The sequence below is a fragment of the Haematobia irritans genome, chromosome 4, assembly GCF_050003625.1.
Source record: "Haematobia irritans isolate KBUSLIRL chromosome 4, ASM5000362v1, whole genome shotgun sequence".
NCBI classification, from domain to species: Eukaryota; Metazoa; Arthropoda; class Insecta; order Diptera; family Muscidae; genus Haematobia; species Haematobia irritans.
Window position 1 is genome coordinate 149,774,129 of NC_134400.1, and position 25,294 is coordinate 149,799,422.

The 25,294-nt window shown below is 31.9% G+C and overlaps 1 protein-coding gene across 18 annotated transcripts in view; it reads left to right on the plus strand.

Annotated features, from left to right (window-relative positions):
- Window positions 1-25,294, plus strand: part of Svil (Supervillin) — a 1,072,938-nt gene that overhangs the window by 713,441 nt on the left and 334,203 nt on the right. The window contains exon 12 of one of the 18 annotated variants that reach the window (XM_075304577.1): window positions 20,561-22,390. The exons of the other annotated variants lie outside the window; for them this stretch is intronic. Coding sequence (XP_075160692.1) covers window positions 20,561-22,167 — 1,607 coding nt within the window. The 3' untranslated portion in view covers window positions 22,168-22,390. Of the gene's footprint in view, window positions 1-20,560; window positions 22,391-25,294 lie in introns of those variants that run through there. 18 annotated transcript variants of the gene reach the window in all.

The following is a 25,294-nucleotide window of genomic DNA, read 5'->3' on the forward strand; positions in this document are numbered from 1 at the left end:
TAGTACTTGATTTTACTTTGACCCTCTTAAAAGGCACAGTTGCGTTACGTTAATTTTGACAAAATTTTATTTCTATAGAAGAATTTGTCAAAATTTTATTTCTATAGAAAATTTTATCCAAATTTTATTTCTATAGAAAATTTTGTCAAAATATTATTTCTATAGAAAGTTTTGTCAAAATATTATTTCTATAGAAAGTTTTGTCAAAATTTTATTTCTAAAGAAAATTTTGTCCAAATTTTATTTCTAAAGAAAATTATATCAAAATTTTATTTCTATAGAATATTTTGTTAAAATTTTATTTCTATAGAAAATTTTGTTAAAATTTTGTCAAAATCTTATTTCTATAGAAAATTTTATCCAAATTTTATTTCTATAGAAAATTTTGTTAAAATTTTATTTGTATAGAAAATTTTGTTAAAATTTTATTTCTAAAGAAAATTTTGTCCAAATTTTATTTCTATAGAAAATTTTGTTAAAATTTTATTTCTATAGAAAATTTTATCCAAATTTTATTTCTGTAGAAAATTTTGTCCAAATTTTATTTCTATAGAAAATTTTGTCAAAATTTTATTTCTGTAGAAAATTTTATCCAAATTTTTTTTCTATAGAAAATGTTGTTAAAATTTTATTTCTATAAAAAATTTTGTTAAAATTTTATTTCTATAAAAAATTTTGTTAAAATTTTATGTCTATAGAAAATTTTGTTAAAATTTTATTTCTAAAGAAAATTTTGTCCAAATTTTATTGCTATAGAAAATTTTATCAAAATTTTATTTCTATAGAAAATTTTGTTAAAATTTTATTTCTATAGAAAATTTTGTTAAAATTTTATTTCTATAGAAAATTTTGTTAAAATTTTATTTCTACAGAAAATTTTGTTAAAGTTTTATTTCTGTAGATTTTGTCCAAATTTTATTTCTGTAGAAAATTTTGTCCAAATTTTATTTCTATAGAAATTTTCCATATTTTATTTCTATGGAAAATTTTGTCAAAATCTTATTTCTATAGAAAATTTTATCCAAATTTTATTTCTATAGAAAATTTTGTCCAAATTTTATTTCTATAAAAATTTTATCAAAATCTTATTTCTATAGAAAATTTTATCCAAATTTTATTTCTGTAGAAAATTTTGTCCAAATTTTATTTCTATAGAAAATTTTGTCAAAATTTTATTTCTGTAGAAAATTTTATCCAAATTTTTTTTCTATAGAAAATGTTGTTAAAATTTTATTTCTATAGAACATTTTGTCAAAATTTTATTTCTATAGAAAATTTTGTCCAAATTTTATTTCTATAGAAAATTTTATGCAAATTTTGTTTGTATAGAAAAGTTTATCCAAATTTTATTTCCATAGAAAATTTTGTCCAAATTGTATTTCTATAGAAAATTTTATCCAAATTTTATTTCTATAGAAAATTTTGTCTAAATTTTATTTCTATAGAAAATTTTGTCAAACTTTTATTTCTAAAGAAAATTTTGTCCAAATTTTATTTCTATAGAAAATGTTATCGAAATTTTATTTCTATAGAATATTTTATCCAAATTTTATCTCTATAGAAAATATTGTCAAACTTTTATTTCTATATAAAGTTATCGCAAAATGCTGTTTCTATATATCTATACAAAAGTTGTTTCTATATATCTATACAAAATTGTATCTATACAAATTTTTTTTTAAGTTTTTTTCTGTACAAAATTTTGGCAAAATTTTATTTCTATAGAAAATTTGGCCAAAATTTTATTTCTAACTATAGAAGTTGTGTAAAAATTTTTCTGTAGAAATTTTTGTCAAAATTTTGAAAAATTTTGAAAAATTGCCGATTTGACGAAAGTGGACCAATATCAACAAAATTCCATTTAGTCCGACCATCGGATCAATTTTATAATTTAATAATTTTTTGGACCAATTTTGGTCCGAACGGACCAAAATGGCAACCCTGGTTGGATTCGTATTATTAGTCGTATATAACCCAATAGCTAAGATATTATCTGTCAATGTGGAATTGGCGAAAATATTCGAATTAAAATCACCGGTAATAATTATGTCTTCATACCCCAAAGTAATGGATTCTACTTTTATCTGAAACTGGTCCAAACTTATTGTATTGTTGGGTCGATAACAACATCCAATTAAAATTTTCTTAGAAGTCGACACAAGTTGAACAAACACATACTCTATTCTCTCATCGCGGGTAGATTTCGTACGAAACTTTGCCTTCATACAAAAATTAGTGATTAATTTTTTTAATCGTATCAATTAGTTTTGTAATTGACGTTTATTATACCGTCATTTCTGTGAAACACTTTCAATAAGTGGATCAATTAATTTTTTAGTTGAAGACAAAATATATTGATTGTCTCAATTTGGAAATTAATTGAGTTGTGCAATAAAATTTTGTAAAAATATTAATAGAATTAGTAAAATAATAAAATAAATGAAAGTGCCGAATTAATATAATTTGATATAATTTTCATGTTTAGTTAAATTTTTTAATCAAGTATATTTTTATTTTCAATTAATTCTTTAATTGATACTATTATTTTTAAGATTGAAGCAATTAATTAAGATGGATCATTGTTTAATTACAATGGCAGAGAGTATGTTAAATTTTTAATTTCTTATGGATAAATTGTTCATATAGAATTATATTAGCTCGAGCAATTGGTTACAAAACGATAGTTCTTTTAATTAATTTTTTTGGAATCATTTTCATAATTAACTATTGGTTTATTGAAATTAAATCAGCATATACAAATATATTCTGGAATTGTAATAAGAATCAAAAAGTAGATTTTTCAATTTTTTCAAGCATCAATCAATTTTCCGAGTTTTAAAAATTGTGAACAGGTCCACATTCGATTTTTCATCATAAAAGCAGGCGCAACTCGTTAATTCTTCTTTCAATTCAAATTCAAATTCGACTTTTCGTTTTTGGAAAATTGGAAAATTTTATAAAGTCGATTTCATCAGTCGAAGAGCTGATAATCGACTTTTGTTACTCTACGATGTTTTCAGTATTTATTAAAGAAAGTTGCCCTAATATCGAATTCAAATTCAGGCGAATTTGAAAACATCCTGATAATGTGAAATATAATCACAGTACTAAAGATTAATGCATCCTTAATTCTAGGACAAGCAATTTACACAATGTTGCGGATAAATTTCTGTAAAACAAATTAAAAGAACGTAACTTATTGACACGCCTGCTACTACTGCCTATTGAACGTTTTTCACAAATCAACGACAGCCATGCCGACAAACTACGTAAAGTAGAAAATGACATATAACTTTGAGGCAGGATTTTCCTCAGTTTTGTTCAGTTGCAAGTATTTAATTAGTCATCTTACAAAATAAATTTGATTTAAAAAATATTTCGTAATATCTGCTTTGAAAATAAAAACAACATTGTCGAAATTAAAAATTAGCACAAGAGTTTGGGAAATTTTCGTCCCTCCATTAGGCGAGATTACGTTTGGTGGCAGCCCGTTATTATACCCTGCGCCACACTGTGGAACAGGGTATTATAAGTTAGTACATATGTTTGCAACACCCAGAAGGAGACGAGATAGACACATGGTGTCTTTGGCAAAAATGCTCAGGGTGGGCTTCTGAGTCGATATAGCCATGTCCGTCTATCCGTGAACACATTTTTGTAATCAAAGTCTAGGTCGCAGTTTTAGTCCAATCGACTTCAAATTTGGCACAAGTAGGTGTTTTGGCTCAGAATAGAACCCTATTGATTTTGGAAAAAAATCGGTTCAGATTTAGATATAGCTCCCATATATATCTTTCGCCCGATATAGACTAATACGGTTCCAGAAGCCAGAGTTTTACTCCAATTTGGTTGAAATTTTGCACTAGGAGTACAATTAGTAGTGTAGTCAAGTGTGCCAAATTTTATTGAAATCGGTTCAGATTTAGATATAGCTCCCATATATATCGTTCGCCCGATTTACACTCATATGACCACAGAGTCCAATTTTTTGTTCCGATTTAGTTGAAATTGTGCACAGAGAGTAGAATTAGCATTGTAGCTATGCGTGCCAAATTTGGTTGAAATCGGTTCAGATTTAGATATATCTCCCATATATAGCTCTCGCCCGATTTACACTCATATGACCACAGAGGCCAAGTTTTAACTCCGATTTAGTTGAAATTTTACACAGGGAGTAGAATTAGCATTGTCGCTATGCTTGCCAATATGAAATCGGTTCAGATTTAAATATAGCTCCCATATATATATTTTTTCTGATTTCGACAGAAATGGTCAAATACTAACATTTTCCTTATCAAATCGCCACTGCTTAGTCGAAAAGTTGTAAAAATTACTCTAATTTTCCTAAACTTCTAATACATATATATCGAACGATAAATCAAAAATAAACTTTTGCGAAGTTTCCTTTGCTTCAGATTTAAATGTTTCCCATATTTATACCCTGCTCCACACTGTGGAACAGGGTGTTATAAGTTAGTGCATATGTTTGCAACACCCAGAAGGAGACGAGATAGACACATGGTGTCTTTGGCAAAAATGCTCAGGGTGGGCTCTTGAGTCGATATAGCGATGTCCGTCTGTCCGTCTGTCCGTGAACACATTTTTGTAATCAAAGTCTAGGTCGCAGTTTTACTCCAATCGACTTCAAATTTGGCACAAGTATGTGTTTTGGCTCAGAATAGATCCCTATTGATTTTGGAAGAAATCGGTTTAGATTTAGATATAGCTCCCATATATATATTTCGCCCGATATGGACTTATATGGCCCCAGAAGCCAGAGTTTTACCCTAATTTGCTTAAAATTTTGCACAAGAAGAACAATTAGTACTATAGTCAAGTGTTGCAAATTTTATTGAAATCGGTTCAGATTTAGATATAGCTCCCGATATGGACTAATACGGTCCCAGAAGCCAGAGTTTTACCCCAATTTGGTCGAAATTTTGCACAGGGAGTAGAATTAGCATTGTAGCTATGCGTGCTAAATTTGGTTGAAATCGGTTCAGATTTAGATATAGCTCCCATATATAGCTTTCGCCCGATTTACACTCATATGACCACAGAGGCCAATTTTTAACTCCGATTTAGTTGAAATTTTGCACAGGGAGTAGAATTAGCATTGTTGCTATGCGTGCCAAATTTGGTTGAAATCGGTCCAGATTTAGATATAGCTCCCATATATTGCTTTCGCCTGATTTACACTCATATGACCACAGAGGCCAATTTTTAACTCCGATTTAGTTGAAATTTTGCACAGGGAGTAGAATTGGCATTGTTGCTATGCGTGCCAAATTTGGTTGAAATCGGTTCAGATTTAGATATAGCTCCCATATATAGCATTCGCCCGATTTACTCTCATATGACCACAGAGGCCAATTTTTTGTTTCGATTTAGTTGAAATTTTGCGCAGGGAGTAGAATTAGCATTGTAGCTATGCGTGCCAAATTTGGTTGAAATCGGTTCAGATTTAGATATAGCTCCCATATATAGCTTTCGCCCGATTTACACTCATATTACCACAGAGGCCAATTTTTTGCTCCGATTTAGTTGAAATTTTGCACAGGGAGTAGAATTAGCATTGTAGCTATGCGCGCCAAATTTTGGTTGAAATCGGTTCAGATTTAGATATAGCTCCCATATATATGTTTTTCTGATTTCGACAAAAATGGTCAATATACCAACATTTTCCCTGTAAAATCGCCACTGCTTAGTCGAAAAGTTGTAAAAATTACTCTAATTTTCCCAAACTTCTAATACATATATATCAAGCGATAAATCATAAATAAACTTTTGCGAAGTTTCCTTAAAATTGCTTCAGATTTAAATGTTTCCCATATTTTTTTTTTACTAAAATTGTGTTCGACCCTAGTGCATTAGCCGACATAAATTTTGAGTATATAGATTTTGTAGAAGTTTATCAAATTCTGTCCAGATCGAGTGATATTTAAATGTATGTATTTGGGACAAACCTTTATATATAGCCCCCAACACATTTGACGGATGTGGTATGTGGTAGTGCAGGGTATAATATAGTCGGCCCCGCCCGACTTTAGACTTTCCTTACTTGTTTTTTTACTAACATTGTGTTCCACCCTAGTGCATTAGCCGACTCAAATTTTGAGTCTATAGATTTTGTAGAAGTCTATCAAATTCTGTCCAGATCGAGTGATATTTAAATGTATGTAGTTGGGACAAACCTTTATATATAGCCCCCAACACATTTGACGGATGTGATATGGTATCGAAAATTTAGATCTACAAAGTGGTGCAGGGTATAATATAGTCGGCCCCGCCCGACTTTAGACTTTCCTTACTTGTTTTTTTTTTTTGGCGATTTCGATTGGGAAAAAGGGGCAACATCCTCGTAATTGATTGCAAAATATGAAGGACACTGTCATAGACTTTGGACCCTGTATCCCTCACAATATTATGAATTAAATATAACTTTGGAATGACACTGTCATTTGGGCGAAAATACAATGAAGATAAAAGTAGTGTAACGCCAAGGCAACACATTTTTTGCCTATCGGAAACGCCATTAGAGTATTCATAAATGTGACCAGCATTATGGGAAGGAGATAAACCACCTCTGATTCTCTCAAGGAGAGTATGAATACATAGCCTAAATATATTTTTTATTTTTTAATGATCTTTTATTTGTGCCACAGTTTGTCTATTATTATTTCAGTGGACTTTTTCAATGTATAGCATTTGTGATTTTATTGTTTATGTTGAGCATGAGCATGGTATTATTTTTTTTTATTTGTTCAAATCATATATTTTATTATTACTTACTTACAAATGACGTCAATACATTATTTACCTCAGATACACTTGAACGAAATCCTAAATAATTTTTAGATTGAGTTATAATTAAATCTCATTGAAGTGAAAATATACGGATACACCAAACAAAAAAATTACCCATATTTGAAATTCTCTTAACCAACCAATAATTACAAATTCATCAAATTACCCAACTTTTATTGAACATATTTTTTCTTTCATTAAAATATTTATATTTGCTTGCCTTCTTTGGTATATAGTTTTTTGTTTTACTCTTGCATGTTTCTATGTTACACATTTACTGCAATAAAACAAATGCATTTATTTATGAATTAATTATAAATAATAACAAAATTTATAATCATGTTTTACCGTATGTGATTTTAGTACATACACTGAAAATCAAAAAAAAAAAATACGTGGAATTAAAGATTACGCAACCTCAATTTTAGGATGCGCAATTTACACACCATTAAGGAAAAATTTCTTTAAAATAATGAAATTTTTATTGAAAGAAAGATTATAATCTTTGCTTCAAAAAATTTTTTCATTAAATTTAGGACATTTTGAAAATTTGCGTCCCTTCGTTAAAATTGCATGTCTTTAAACTAAGTCAAATTTTCCTTAAAGTAAAGAAAGACATTCTTTATTTAAAGAAATCGTCCTTAAATTAACTGAAATATTGAATCTTTAGATTTAAGATAAAAAAGCTTCAAATATAGGCTAAGACTTATTTCGAGGATTTAGCATCTTTGGTTTAAAGTTTGTTTGGAATTAAGAAAATTGTTTTTACTTCGAAGTATCCGTCATAATTTGGATTTTTAAACTGGCATTGTACGTGAATAGCTTTATTAATATACCGGAAAAATAGAATGAAAAATCGATAAATGAGATCTGTATCCTAATTTTAATTTTATAGATCCTAGATTTAAGGCCAGATAGGTGGCAAAAAATTTCCTTATTTAAAAAAACCCGCATCTTTGGCTCAGAATCAATACCAAAATCCTTAAAACATATCTAGCGATATTTAATAGTCCCTTATTTAACGATGAAATAAAATGTTCTATCTAGAAAAAGATATAAAGACCGTTGTACACTGAAAAAATTTGAAATGGTCTAGTCTTTCGGCCAGGGCTTGACACATTTTTCTATGGACAGAATCCAATTAGAGTTGTGCACGTGAGTAATAGTTTACTCACGCACACGCACACTCACGACGGAAAAATCATACTCACGCACACTCACGCACGATATTGTTTGGTAGGACTCATGCTCACACACACTCACGAGAAGAAAATGTGTACTCACGCACGAAAATGTCGTGTTTCACGAAAAATATCGTGAGTCACGATTTAGTTTACCTTAATGAATAGTTTTATCGAGTAGTTTACCTTAACGACGTGTCTGAAATCATGAGCATTATCAAAATCGAGAGCGTTATTACACTCTTAACATCCCAGGTATCACTAAAATTGTAAATGAGTTTATCTCTTAAACCTTTTATGTTGGTTAGCAGGATTATTTTCGTGAGCGTAATTCTTTACTCACGCACACCCACGAAAATTTTATTTTCGTGACTCACGCTCACGCACGAAATTAGGTTTGTTAATCACGCTCACGCACACTCACGCCATGAGTCACGAAAATTTTCGTGAGTCACGACAATTTCGTGTCACGTGCACACCTCTAAATCCAATGTGGACTAACGCGAACGTTAAGTGGAATATGTGACCGGCCTTAGTCCGCAGTCTGAGACTTTCTTCTACGAACAAAATCCAGAGTGTGCTAAAGTGAACTTAAACTATATTCGGATGGTCGACTTTCGGCCGGAGTTTGAGAATTTCTCCAATGGACATAATCCAAAGGGGCCTAACGGAAATCCAAAATTGCAAAGGTAACAGGCCTTCGACCGGGATTCGAGATTTTCTCCTATGGAGAAAAAATGGACTAACGCTACCACAAAGTGGAATATGTGGAAAGCCTTCGGTCGAGATTTGAATCTAAAGTGAGCTAACGCGAACGAAAAGTGAAATAGAAGGTAGGCTTTCGCCGGGGCTTTGATACTTTCTTCTACAGACAGAATCCAAAGTTGGCTATCGTGAACCGAAACTCGCATAAGTGGATGGCCTTGGTGTGAGATTTTCTCCTATGGACAGAATTCAAACTGGGTTAACGCAATTGTAAACTGATTTAGTTGTCCGGCCTTCGGCGGGGTTTGACATACTTTCCTATAGACAGAATCCAAAGTGGGCTAACGCGATTGTGAAAAAGTTCTTTTTGTATCTCGAAGTGGAAGTGTCAAAATCGGCGCAGAAGCGATGAATTTAATATGGGCTTGTCATAGGACGAATGTCCACCATTTCAACAGCCGTTGCTCTGAATTTGGATCATTTCTTATGTGATCCTAATTCAGAGTTTTGGATGTGAATTAAAAAAATAGTATTTTGGCAAATAAATAATTTTATATTTTTAAAATAAAACTGATATTTTGTCAAATAAACACTTTTTTTATGATATTTAATGCATTACAACGTTGTCTGAATCGTTTGCCTGAAATATTTTCAAAAATTCGCAATTTTTTAGAATGGATTTAGCATTTTTTTTTTTGACAAAATGTCAATAATTTGTACCATTTTAGTAATTCTTACCTATTTGAAACAAAAAAAAAGTTAAAATTACCCATTAAATTTTCAACAGAAATAAAATTTTGACAATATTTTCAATAGAAATAAAATTTTGACAATATTTTCGATAGAAATAAAATTATGACAAAATTTTCTATAGAAATAAAATTTTGACAAAATTTTCTATACAAATAAAATTTTCTATAAAAATAAAATTTTGAAAAAATTTTCTATAAAAATAAAATTTTGAAAAAAAATTTCTATAGAAATAAAATTTGGACAAAATTTTCTATAGAAATAAAATTTGGATAAAATTTTCTAAGAAATAAAATTTTGACAAAATTTTCTATAGAAATAAAATTTTGACAAAATTTTCTATAGAAATAAAATTTTGACAAAATTTTCTACAGAAATAAAATTTTGACAAAATTTTCAATAGAAATAAAATGTTGACAAAATTTTCTATACAAATAAAATTTTCTAAAGAAATAAAATTTTGATACAATTTTCTATAGAAATAAAATTTTGATACAATTTTCTATAGAAATAAAATTTTGACAAAATTTTCTACAGAAATTAAATTTTGACAAAATTTTCAATAGAAATAAAATTTTGACAAAAATTTTCTATAGAAATAAAATGTTGACAAAATTTTCTATAGAAATAAAATTTTGAAAAAATTTTCTATAGAAATTGGAGATTATTTTTGGCTCGAGTGGCAACCATGATTATGAACCGATATGGACCAATTTTTGTGTGATTGGGGATCGGCTATATATAACTACAGACCGATATGGACCAATTTTGGGATGGTTATTAGCGGCCATAACATATACTAACACCACGTACCAAATTACCACCGAATCGGATGAATTTTGCTCCTCCAAGAGATTTCGGAGGTCAAATCTAGGGATCGGTTTATATGGGGGCTATATATAATTGTGAATCGATGTGGACCAATTTTTACATGGATGTTAGAGACCATATACTAACATCACGTTCCACATTTGAATCGGATCGGATGAATTTTGCTCCTCTAAGAGGCTCCGGAGGTCAAATCTGGAGAACGGTTTATATGGGGGCTATATATAATTATGGACCGATATGGACCAATTTTGGCGTGCTTGTTAGACACCATATACCAAATTTCAGGCAGATCGGATGAAATTTGCTTCTCTTTGAGGCTCCGCAAACCAAATCTGGGGATCGGTTTATATGGGAGCTATATATAATTATGGACCGATGTGGACCAATTTTTGCATGGTTGTTAGAAACCATATACCAACACCATGTACCAAATTTCAGCCCGATCGTATGAAATATGCTATTCTTAGAGGCTCCGCAAGCCATCCGACCTACATCAATAACAACTGCTTGTGCCAAGTTTCAAGTCGATATCTTGTTTCGTTCGGAAGATAGCGTGATTTCAACAGACGGACGGACAGACAAGCTTAGATCGATTCAGAATTTCACCACGACCCAGAATATATATACTTTATGGGGTCTTAGAGCAATATTTCGATGTGTTACAAACGGAATGACAAAGTTAATATACCCCCCATCCTATGGTGGAGGATATAAAAAGTTAAAATTACCCATTAAAAATATGAAAAAGCCGAGTTATAAAAAATTTAATGAAAAGAACTTCCAGTGAAGCTAAAATAAAGAACATCTTTGGGAGGACATTTTTGAAAGTGATTTCAAGGTTGTGCCTTTAGAACAACTTAAAATTTTGTTGCTGGACGGCTTTGCCTTTCTTCAACGATTTAATGAATAAAATACTTAAAATTAAAGTAATTATGGTAAAATTCAATCGTTTTAGGAAATTATCAATTATTTGGTGAAAGAATAGAATTTAGTAAAATAGTGTACTTCATTTATTTATAACTTGTTTTTTCTAATTTTGAAGTTCTCTTCGAGCAAGAACATTATCTCATATTGGAGAAAATGTAACAGCATTGGGAAAAAATTAACTGCAATTTGACTATTTTTTTTTTTTTTTTTGAACTAAAATAAAATTTAATTGACCTTTGAAGTTTTCACACTGAAAACAATATAATCGTGAGGCCAAAGTTTTTATGCCCTTGCATAGGAGCCGCATTTTTCGATAAAGTCGTTTTGTCCTTGTAGTGATTCGACTTAAAACTGGCTATCTTTACATAAAAAAGGAAAATTTTGATTTTACCAAGTTCAACTTGGCTTTCATAATTCTTGACTACAAAGTAACAAAAAGTATGAAATGTTTTTCAATATTTTGTCTTATGTTAAAGACGTGTTTTTTTCGTGAAACATAGCATAATTTCTATTTGAAGTCGAGTTTGAATTTGGAAATATAAGTTGTTGTTAACATATTTTTAAATTTGACTTTGAGAGCACATGAAGAAAAATTCTGAAAAATTTTATAAATTAAAGTGTGTTTCCTAGAATCAAGTACGCAAAATTCAAATTTAAAAGAGGATTGTGTCTAAAATGTACCATTACTTCAATTCTCTCGTTCTTTGCCTCCGAATCAATACAAAAATCATTAATTTAAAGACAAAATCTTTGGAACCGAGCTTGTTCTAAAAGTATATACATATTTGTTCCAAAAGTATATGCACATCAAGTATATACATATTTAAAACTTACTATGACTTTTTGTTAATCTGGCGATAAAATGTATATATTTTTATTTATTCCTAAATAATTTTTATTTATTCCTAAAGAAATCATTAAAAAAAATTATACATTTCACACTGAAAAAAATATTGTCGTGAGGTCAAAGATTTCATGTCTTTAAAATACGAATACAAATTTTGCTTAGCATAGAAGACGCATTTCTCTAAAATAAAGTTATTTTCCTTGTCCAAAAGTCGATAAACTTTTCAATGAAGTCGTATTGTCCTTATAATTAAGTGATTTTACTTAAAAATGGGTATCTTAACATGAAAGAAAAAATGTATAGGCTAAGGTCAACTTGGCTTTAATAATTCAGAAAAATTCTTTAACTTTATTGAAATTGTCTTTAAATTTGTCTTTTTGCATCTTGACTACAAAGCAAAAAATCGTTCAAATATAGGACATGTTTTTCAAAACTTTATTTTAAAGGAGTTTTTTACTACAAACATAGCATAATTTCTACTGGAAGTCGAGTCCTAATTTGGAAAATAAAGTTGCCGTTAACTCGTTTTTAAAGGACTTTGATAGCATATGAAGAAAAAAAGCTGAAAAAGCGAAAAATTAAAATTGGATTCCTAGAAGCAAGTACGCAAAACCCGAATTTAAAAGAGAATTGTGTCTTAAAAGTATCCTTACTTGTATTCTCCGCTTCTTTGGCTCGGAATCAATACCAAATTTTTTAAAGTAAAGACAAAACCTTTGGAACCGAGTATGCTTTCTTTTCAGTGCAGTTTCCCAATTGTTCATGTCTTTTTTTCCGTGATGAACTCTAGGATAATTATTTGATGTTTTGTGAACACTTAGTCATGCTCCATTAAAATGAACACTGTATTGAATCCAAACATGATCTTCAAAGTTATGTGAACACAGTCAACGTCATCCTCTTTACAGTCGTCATCAACCACAAAATGATTTTAGACTGTCTTGAAATATAAAGAAAATTATGAGGCTACTTTGATGGGGGGTACTCGAAGTATTATATTTTGATATAAAAATTATACAATAAAATGATGATAGTTATCGCATACTTATTTTTGCTACGCGATGGTGTTATTGTAATCCAAAGCAAAAAGAAACATATTAAAAAAATACTAATACTGATTACAAAAGAAAATACAATACATTTTTTATCACTATATTATGTGTGTGTATAAGAAAAATGCGATTAAGCCCAATCGCTCAAGTATAGAAATCACAAGAGCATGCGACAGTCTCGCTAATGCAAAGAAGACTTCCTCATGTTTATTAGTATGTAACGAATCAAATGTATGGAGTGCAGTGTTTCCAAAACTGTTTCTTCAACAGTCAATTTTCAATTTGCACCACTTCCACACACTTTCATTGCCATTTTTGGCTATGATTTTCTATACCATTGCTTCTTACCGTGCTACAATCAGTGTCCAATAAGTGAAGGAAAAAAGGTTACAACACTAGAAATGAAGGTCAGATATGAACGAAATCGTGAACTGAACATAGCGCGAGAACGTATGCATCACACATTGAGAAATGAGCTTGCATTAAAGCCAGTGAAGTTCCAAAAACTCCAAGAGCTCACAAATACACAAAAATAACTAGACTGGAATGAGCCAAAAGTTAGGTTAGCTTAGGTATAGTGGTAGCCCGATATTTCAGGCTCACTTAGACTAAAGGGTGATACGGTCAAAATTTGGTCAAGGGAAAACGCGTGTAAATCGGTGAAATCGTTTATTTAAAAAATCAAATTAAATTTCTTTTTCAAGTTCAATTAGTATAAAATTCAGGAAAAATATTCAGTTATTTTTCCGAAATCCGAATTGCCAGGCCTCACGCTTGACACCTGCCATCAGATTTTGTACAGCCACCTTGTCCACCTTCTTCGCCGCAGAAAGCCAGTTTGAACTTGAACTTGAACTGCTGATCGTCCTTAGCAGTTTTTTTCCGCTTGACAATAGCCCAGTAATTCTCAATTGGGCGGAGCTCTGGCGTGTTGGGAGGGTTCTTGTCCTTGGGAACCACCTGCACGTTGTTGGCGGTGTACCACTCAATGGCCTTTTTACCGTAATGGCAATATGCCAAATCCGGCCAAAACAGTACGGAACTACCGTGTTTCTTCAGGAAAGGCAGCAGACGTTTATTCAAACACTCTTTCACGTAAATTTCTTGGTTGACAGTCCCGGAAGCTATGAAAATGCTGCTTTTCAAGCCACAGGTACAGATGGCTTGCCAAACCAGATATTTCTTTGCGAACTTTGACAGTTTTATGTGCTTGAAAATATCTGCTACCTTTCCCCTTCCTATTACCGTATAAAACTCCTGTCCCGGAAGCTGCTTGTAGCAGCGGCTTTGACGTAGGTTTCGTCGTTCATTACCATGCAGTCAAACTTCGTCAGCATCGTGGTGTACAGCCTCCGGGATCGCGCTTTGGCCGTCGTATTTTGTTTATCATCGCGATTTGGAGTCACTACCTTCTTGTAAGTCGATAGTCCGGCTCGTTTTTTGGCTCGATGCACGGTTGTAGGCGATACACCCAGCTTATTTGCGGCATCTCGGAGAGAGAGGTTAGGGTTTCGCTTGAAACTACCGGCAACTCTCTTTGTCGTCTCAGCGGCTTCCGGTTTTCGATTTCCCCCCGATCCAGACTTCCTGGCTGTCGACAAACGTTCCCCAAACACTTTAATTACATTTGTAACGGTTGATTTGGCAACTTTTAGCGATTTTGCCAGCTTTGCGTGCGAGTAGCTCGGATTTTCGCGATGCACGAGCAAAATTTTGATACGCTGCTCTTCTTGCTTGGACGGCATTTTGACAACTGAAAAGTGAATTCCAAAATCAAAATAAGAGCAACATTGTACACACACACCTTCAAAATGAGGGGTGTTCAGGTTTTTTAAATGGAAAATTGAAAGAAATACGTCAAGTTTATATTGACCAAATTTTGACCGTATCACCCTTTATTTAGTCCATTGTGCTAATACCACAGTGGTGCACTTCTCTCTTACCACTGAGTGCTATCCGATGCTCGATGACCTACTTTTCATCGCCTAGTCCGAACGACATTCCTCATTGTTGTGATACCACTTAGAGAAGCTTTGAAACACTCAGCAATGTCACTAGCATTACTAAGGTGGGATAATCCACCGCTGAAAACATGTTTGGTATTCGGTAGAAACTGGGGTTGAATCATTCCAGATTGAGAATTTGTGAAGTAACAAAATGATAGAGTTCGCCACCAGATATCAAAGTTAGGTTAGGTGGCAACCCTATGTATCAGGCTCACTTAGACTATTCAGTCCATTGTTATACCACATTGGTGAGCTTCTCTCTTATCACTGAGTGCTGCACAATTCCATGTTAAGCCCAATGACAAGGGACCTATAGCCGAGTCCGAACGGCGTTCCACATTGCAGTGAAACCACTTAGAGAAGCTTTGAAACCCTCAGAAATGTCACTAGCATTACTGAGGTGGGATAATCCACCGCTGAAAAACTTGTTGGTGTTCGGTCGAAGCAGGAATCGAACCCACGACCTTGTGAATGCAAGGCGGGCATGCTAACTATTGCACTACGGTGGCTCCCACCAGATATCAAGCGCCGTGTGTGGTGTGAGCCGATAACGGCCAATGGTCGCCCACGCTCGTATTCATCGACCGTGGGGTCAAAATAATTGTAAACATTTCGGCCACAGACCATGGACATTCCAATAAGACTCAGCACCATCGCACTCTGAACGCATCAACCAAGAATGATTAGAAAGGAGGTCCCCCGCTTCATTTCTACTGCATAATGGCCACCCAAATATCTGCATCTCAATCGGACCCAATATGTAGATTATCATAAGACGGCGGAATGGGAAAAAATACCGCAGAGCCTCATTCGTCCAGCATATGGTGGCTTTGTCGGCCATATTTCGTGCCAGAGGTAGCTAATTTGAACAAATAAAAACTGATTCTAAAATTTGATGTTATTTTTGAAATTTTTTCTATTGTAATTTAATTTTATTTAAAATTAAACAAGTATATACGTCCAGGTCGAATCTTATGTACCCTCCACCATGGGTTGCATAGAAAATTCTACTATAGACCGATATGGACCAATTTTGGCATATTTGTTAGCGGTCATATAAAGGGTGATTTTTTAAGAGCTTGATAACTTTAAAAAAAAAAAAAACGCATAAAATTTGCAAAATCTCATCGGTTCTTTATTTGAAACGTTAGATTGGTCCATGACATTTACTTTTTGAAGATAATTTCATTTAAATGTTGACCGCGGCTGCGTCTTAGGTGGTCCATTCGGAAAGTCCAATTTTGGGCAACTTTTTCGAGCATTTCGGCCGGAATAGCCCGAATTTCTTCGGAAATGTTGTCTTCCAAAGCTGGAATAGTTGCTGGCTTATTTCTGTAGACTTTAGACTTGACGTAGCCCCACAAAAAATAGTCTAAAGGCGTCAAATCGCATGATCTTGGTGGCCAACTTACCGGTCCATTTCTTGAGATGAATTGTTCTCCGAAGTTTTCCCTCAAAATGGCCATAGAATCGCGAGCTGTGTGGCATGTAGCGCCATCTTGTTGAAACCACATGTCAACCAAGTTCAGTTCTTCCATTTTTGGCAACAAAAAGTTTGTTAGCATCGAACGATAGCGATCGCCATTCACCGTAACGTTGCGTCCAACAGCATCTTTGAAAAAATACGGTCCAATGATTCCACCAGCGTACAAACCACACCAAACAGTGCATTTTTCGGGATGCATGGGCAGTTCTTGAACGGCTTCTGGTTGCTCTTCACTCCAAATGCGGCAATTTTGCTTATTTACGTAGCCATTCAACCAGAAATGAGCCTCATCGCTGAACAAAATTTGTCGATAAAAAAGCGGATTTTCTGCCACTGATTTTGGTAATAAAATTCAATGATTTGCAAGCGTTGCTCGTTAGTAAGTCTATTCATGATGAAATGTCAAAGCATACTGAGCATCTTTCTCTTTGACACCATGTCTGAAATCCCACGTGATCTGTCAAATACTAATGCATGAAAATCCTAACCTCAAAAGAATCACCCTTTATTAACATAATGTACGAAATTTCAATCTGATCGGATGAAATTAGCTCCTCCAACAGGCTTTGAAAGCCAAATCTTGGGATCGGTTTATATGGGGGCTATAAATCATTATGGACCGATTTGAACTAATTTTTGCATGAATGTTAGAGATCATATACAAACACCGCGTAGCAAATTTTAACCGGATCCTCTTCCAAGAGGATCCGCAAGCAAAATCTGGGAATCGGTTTATGTGGTGGCTATACGTAAACTTGCTCCGATATGGCCTATTTGCAATACCATCCGACCTACAGCAATAAAAACAACTTTTGCCAAGTTTCAAGTCGAGAGCTAATTTCGTTCGGAAATTAGCGTGATCTCAACAGACGGACAGATATCGCTAGATTGACATCAATCAATAAATTTTTTAATTAAGTGTCTTTTTCTATGCCCAATTAAAAATGTGATTGATACTATCATTTTCATGATTGAAGACATTTGTATCACTTAATTTCAATTATCAATGTGTGTGCTGGAGGGTATAAAAAGATTGACAAAACATATAGTGATTTTCTCTGTTGCATTGCATATCAACCACCCTGCATACACAGACAAAAATTGCACGAAAATTTTTCGAATTAAAGTCTTAATTGAGTTTTAAAAAATATTCAATTAAATATTTAATTGATTCAACAAATTTTTTAATTGAAATAAAAATCAATCACAAAAATATATCAATTAATTTTTTAATTGATGCTAACATTTCTGTGATTGAGGACATTTCAATAAAAAAAATTAATTGGATCAATTAATTTCGTGATTGCATCAGAACAAAATTTTTTGTGTGTATGGAGTTTTCTTTTTAATGATTCAATCAAATTGCTTAATCTTCTTTTCCAAAAAGCTCGAATTATAATCTTTAAATTTTGCATTAAAATATTAATTATTGAATTAACATTTTAATTAAATGCCAAACATAACGAATCCAATCAAAAATGTAACTGGAAATTTTGGTGGTTTCAAATAAAAATGTAATTTACTAAATTAATTTTTTATTAAAAACAAAACAACAATTTAATTCTAATTTTCATTGTTAAAAAATAATTGGTTCACATAATTTTAGCAATTGAATTTAAAAAATATTTTTCAATTTTTTTCAATTTTTCAATTTTTATATGTTATAATATTGTAATCAACCTGCTGACCATAGAAATACAAGCTTTTTGCTGACGAAATTTTCGTTAAAATTATGTTATGAATTGTTTTTTTTTTTTTTTTTCATAAGAAGTATATTGCAAAACTGCATTATTGGCATGCAAAAGAAATTTTCGTCGTTAAGTTTAAAATTTAGTGACCAACGTTTTAAAAATCGAAATAACAACTTTGGAGTACATAACTGAATTTACAAAGAGAGAATGTAATGATGTAAGTCATTATGTCAGCGATTCCGAGAGAGTGTTTACACGGATCTTTTTATTTGAGAAGATCTCTTATCTCATCTGAAATGTACGTAATCGCTTTAATTGCGATGAGATTATGTGCGTTAAACTATCTCTCTTTAATTGGACATAAGATTACCACTCTTCCAACTCGGTAATAGTATGATTCTCTCTCTCTCTCTTATCTCATTTGAAGTGTGCGTTAGGCTATCACTCTTTAAGAGCATATGAAATTATTTATCTTCTAACTATTTAATAGGAGTAAATCCATAATGTAGTAGATCTAAATTTGGTTCGGCTATCTTTCTTTAATTGCCTCTCTCATCCAGGCATTAAAAAATTAATTTTTTTAAATTGTACCAACGAGAATAGTGTACTTTTTCGATTAAAATTGTGCCAAATTTCAAAAATAATGGTTTGGAATATAATAACCGAAAAATACAAATTATTTATCAACTAATAAAGATTTTATGCGAGTCGAAATCGGTTTCCCTCCAATGTGTTTGTTGTCATAGGCTTCATCATATTTTCGAATGAATATATACAGTCAAACACGTAACAAGCTTGGGGATTTGACGGCGAGCGATTCTTGAAATACCACAACAGTTGTAATTTTGGCTCAAAAATTAGGAATAAGTTATTAAATATTGGAAATTTATTGAGTGAAAACAATTTTTCATTCAAGAGTTGGTCATGATCTGGCAGAAGTTTCGACATGACCTCGGAGCCAAGATTAGGTTAGGTTAGGTGGCAGCCCGATGTATCAGGCTCACTTAGACTACTCAGGCCATTGTGATACCACATTGGTGAACTTCTCTCTTATCACTGAGTGCTGCCCGATTCCATGTTAAGCTCAATGACAAGGAACCTCCTTTTTATAGCTGAGTCCGAACGGCGTTCCACATTGCAGTGAGACCACTTAGAGAAGCTTTGAACCCCTTAGAAATGTCACCAGCATTACTGAGGTGGGATAATCCACCGCTGAAAAACTTTTTGGTGTTCGGTCGAAGCAGGAATCGAACCCACGACCTTGTGTATGCAAGGCGGGCATGCTAACCATTGCACCACGGTGGCTCCCTAGAGCCAATGGAAATGCTTCATAAAATCCTAAATATATTTATTTTTATCCATTTCAGGATTTAGAAAAATTGAGAGTCCATATTTGATGTCTTAAATATTTTAAATATGCAGTTTGCATTTAATCTTACGAAATTTTATTGTCAAATGTCAGATACACATCGAACTCCAAATTTTAAATGGCCATATTTTATTCCATTAGATTGTTATTTGGTCAGTACCTAAAAAATGTTTATATTGGACAACTAATTAATTGGGACTTCTCGAGCATTTTGAAGACGAAATGAGTACTTCAAATTGTACCAAATAGGTCATTGTTGTACCATAGTACTTTTGGGAAGTGAAATGCACCAAATTTAGTAAAATTGTACCAACTTATAACCCTGCTCTCTTCTTACTCTCTAATATGAGTACACCCATAATGTAGTAGATCTAAATCTGGTTCAACCAGACAATTATCTTTGAGCTATTTATGGTTTCTCAATGCGATATAGGAATAATAAATAGAATAAATCAAGAGGCATTAAGCATTGAATAGATTCAAATAATATCATAATTCAAGTATTATTAACGGCACAAACTAATTTCTCTTATAACAACCACATTTGAACATTTACAAGATTAAAGGACAACAACAAAAAAAAACAAATGTTTTTTGTCAAACTAAAAAACGATAAATTCGACAACAATGCCGCCATAGTCTACTGGTACTATGTGGGTGAGCAAACCTCAAAGACAACAATGGAAGTGTCAAAAATCCAAAACGAATGCAACAGTCACTCAACTGCCATTCAATGAGAACGTAATTCGACTTCCCATTTAAAAAACCAAAAAAAGGAAAATAATCAAACAAACAAACAACAACAATCGGCGTAAAGTTTAAAATGAAAACACGTAAGTCTTGTGAAGGTCATATTTAATATACCTTCCAACAATCTAATTTCAAAAATATCCTTCATTTCTCTTTAGAACCAACTTCGTTACCTGTCTCGGAACGTCTAAGATTTTTCAGCAGCCTCAGCGAATCACGCAATCGCAACTCGGGATCATTTACCCGCAGTCCACCTATGACAGGCATTGAGCGTAGCTCTAGCCTTAGTTCATATGCCAACTATTTTATGACGAATACACCCAGAAGTAGTACCAGCCAAAGTAGTGCCAGTGTAACACCAACACCCATGGAATGTGCCCATCCTTGGCCCTCAGTACTTAACGAATCACCCACAATACTGAAACAAAATCCTTCCACGAATACTGGTAAAATAACGATTACAACAAATGCTCCCAGTGAGGATATCTCCAAAAAGAATGCTGGCATATTGGACTTCACAGATTCGAGAGAAGTAATAAAGGCCGACATTGTGAAGACTTCACCATTTCTACAGGGATCAAGTAAACCAATCACTGCAACACCGGCTCATATGTCTAATAATGATACCACACCTACATCGACTCTAACTCCCACCATGAGACGGATCAAATTGAAAACGATAGGAAAACTAATGCTCCCCACCACATTTTTGAATAATGATCGCAATAACAATCAAACCTCAGGACAAGGTCAGGCCAAGGAGAATGGCATGAATTCAAGCAATGGCAATGCAAACTTTAGTGAACAATTGAGTGTGGAAAGCAATGATTCAGTGTCGCAGCAACCACCTAAGAAAATTGGCAAAATCAAATCGCCCTTCATTGAGAATTGCAATCAAATGCAACAGAATAAGGTGCAAATCAATTCCAAGTGTATAAAATTCGATTATCGCCAAAATAGCCAGCCTTCTACGGCTTTGGCCTCATTGGAGAATAGTTCGGATCATCATGCTAGCAATAATGCCCTTAGTAAATATTTCAATAATTCCGCTCCCAATCTCAGCAATGGGCATGGCCATCAGTCTATGCAATACCACCTAGAGGATTCAAATACCGATTCTGGCAAAGAGAATATAGACACCTCTTCGCCTGCCCTAACGGATGCCACAAGCACAATAACCTGTAAAACAACACCAGTGGTGGAGATACGACGAAAATTCACACGAAAAAATACCCCCAATACACAATCCCTCAGCGTGAATGGAGTTGGACGTACACAGATAACGCCACGGTCGGCATCATTCAATGGTTCGTCACAATCGTCTTCGCCACAAATCGATAGTAAATATGCCAAATACTTTGGCCTGCAAACGAATACCTCTACCACGATGAATTCGGGGTCGTCGGCTTCAAAGTCTTCGAAAACTCCACAAATTCCACCGCCTTTGCCGAAACAACCACCACCTCAGATGGCAATTGAAAACTCCGATGAAGTGAACTTTTCTGCATCGATTTTATCACCCTCGGCAGATGCTATCAATCAACATGTCCATCTATGGAGAACTCCAAATGGTGTAAACCGAGGTGTCAAACGTATGGCTTCCGGCCATCAGCAGGAGATATTAAAGAAATTTGAGGATATTATCGTCACTGAAAGTGAACTTAGGCAAGCCGCCAAGGATTTCGATAGACTTTTAGGCAAGGATACGGTATTGCAACCCGTCACAACTGTGGAATTGGAGAAAATCTTCTCAAGCATTGTGTGATGGCCAAGAGATTTCCTAGGATTTGGGGTTTTGTTTGTTTTGAAAGTCCCTCAAAACATATATAGCGTTAATCACAGTAGGGATGCGATCCAAAGTGATGTTTGTATTTTTTTTTTTTGCATTTGTGATGTTTTGGTTTAATTTTAGATGTAATAATTTTTGATTTTTTAGAAAACAAAAAACTTTATTTTTATTAAACGAACATTTATTTTTAATTTTCAAATACTTTCTTTTTTTTGCTGGTAAATATTTTTGTTTGTAATTTTTGGAAAGAGAGGATTGTGTTCGAAAAACGATACATTATTCTGGGAAAAGTTTATTTTGTTATTTTAGAAATAATGGAAAAGTGTTCGAAATCTTCCTTTTGTCAGAAACGAAATTTCGAGAAAAAAAAACAAAGTTTTCTTTTGTCCTTAAGAAATTTTAAATGTAGGCAAAAGATTTCTAATGAACATTTTTAACGTGAAAAGAAAACTACATTTGTCTGATGTTTCGTTTCTCTAAACAACACACAAAACAATTTCACGAAAATTTTTCCAATTAAAATTTTAATTGAGTTTTAAAAAATATTCAATTAAAAATTGATTCAACAAATTTTTTAATTGAAACAAAAACAATCACAAAAATAATAGTATCAATTAATTTTTTAATTGGATCAATTAACTTTTTAATTGACCTTCAATTAATTTTTTAATTGATACTATCATTTCTGTGATTGAAGACATTTCAATTAAAAATTAATTGGATCAATTAATTTCGTGATTGAATCAGAAAAAATTGTTTTGTGTGAATACAAAACGAAATTTTAATCATTGAAATTTTATCATTAAGGTTACCAAGTATTATCCAATAAATTGCATTTACTTAAAAAAAAAAATAACTTACGGCCATTTTCATGTAGCTCCGTTACGCTTTAACTGCCAGTTAACAGAAAGTAAATTCCAAATATCTTCTCTCCAGTTAACTTTAACAGAAAATTTTTCGGCAGTTAAGTTCCTAACTGGCATATGGAATATATACGCAAGATGGCAGCGATGCCCATAATACGGTTTAAAAGTTCGTTAGTTAACGGAGCACTAACGGAGCTTCATGAAAATGGGCGTTAAACTATAAAAGAAAATTTGATGGTCTAAAATTTCATATAACTATCTACACATATTTTGATTTATTGAAAAAAAAACGAAAAGCTTTTGTTAATAGATTGTAGTTTTAATATTCCAAAATTGTTATTCTATATTTAATGAAAATTGGAAAATATTTAATAGATTTCGATGTTGCGTATAATTTAAATATAATCGAAAGTTCTATAATTTTCCCAGAGTAATGCAGTTTTTTTGTTTTGTTTTATTCGGTTCCCTTTTTCCATATTTTTCATTTTTTACTACACCAAAACAGAATTTAATTCTATTTATATTTTCATAATTATAAGTACTATCGAAAACTTTTTAATCCCAAAAATTGGCGTTTTTTCTCCTGCGTTATATTTTATTTTTTTTTATTAAAACTGTTTTTTTTAATAGAAATATGCAAAATATATAAGAAACCAATGCAGAATATTTTACTTTCAACTGATCTATGAGTTAAAAGATATAACAGAATGTAATAAACAAAATTTTCTATTCCAAAAAAAAAATAAATAAAAAGCAATGAATTTTCCAAGGTTTTGTCATGTCATGGCTGTGTCATGTCATTTAAGCTGCCTCTACATTCATGTCATGTCATTTAAGCTGCCTCTACATTGATTTGCCAGCAGGATGTGATGATGCCTCAGAACTTCTTATTTCAATTATATAGACAAATAATTAATTGTCAAATTTTAGAGACTTCAAAATGTACAGTAACACATGGTTATCGGTTAAAAAAAAAGTGATTTGCCTAAACAATACTTCTTTTTTCTAATTTTTTCGTCTTATATTTTTCTAAATTTTTGGTCCTATTAAAAGAAATTCTCAAAAAAAAAAAAAATATTGCCAACAGTTTTCCAATTGTTTTTCATGAATTGTGTGCTCAAAAAAAATATCAATAATCTTTTTCCAATTAAAACTGTTATTGAATTGTTTTCATTGTCACTTAAAAAATTTAATTGCTTTTACAAATTTTTTAATCAAACCAAAAATCACAATATTAATTGATTCAATAACTTTTTAATTGAAATGTCTTCAATCGCAAAAATAAAAAAATTGGAAATTTAATTGATTGTTTTTTTGTTTTGATTAAAAACAATTGTATAGCAAAAAAAATAGTTTTTTTGTTGTTTATTTAATCACAAATTTAATTGATCCAATTTAAAAGTGGTATATCGAACGAAAACTCCATTTGTCTTAAATTTCTTTCCTAACAAAAAAAAAATTTCTCAGAAAAAAATATCGCCAATATTTTTCCAATTGAAACTTATTTTTTTTTTATGTCCAATTGAAAATTTAATTAATTCTTGTTTTTTCGATTGATCCAATTCATTTTTTTTTATTGAAATTTGTATTACAAAAAATATTTTTTCATCGGTAATCGAGGAATTGATTGCTCCAATGCATTTTTTAATTAAAATTTCTCCACGCAATTCACAGAAATTATAGAATCAATCACCAACGTCATTATAAAATTATTGATCCAATTAATGCTATTCATTTTTATGTTTGATATTTATTTATTATTTTAATAAAAAAAAATTAATCATTTTTTAAATTCAATTAAATTTTTAACTCCAAATATTTTCGTGATTTTTTTTTTAATTGTCAATTAACTTTTTTTTTATTTTGATTGAGAAATTATTGGTAATATTTTTGGAGCCATATATATTTTTTATATAATCAATAATTTTTTTAATTGATGTGGGGTATGGGTATTAGCATATGTACAAATTTCATTTAAAAATCAATTGGTTAAAATAATTTTGAAATTGAACATAGAAATATTTTTTAACTGTGATACAATAAATTTACGCATCAAAATCAATCACGAAACTTTGTAATATTTTTAATAAATGTTTTTTTTTTTTTAATTCTTTCTTTAAATTTTTTCAAAATTTCTCCTAAAGCTTTTTCTTTTCATTAAGAAAACGAATTTAGTATGAACACTTTTCTATTGAACACTACGTTTCTCGATTTCTCTCATATTATTTGGAAAATAA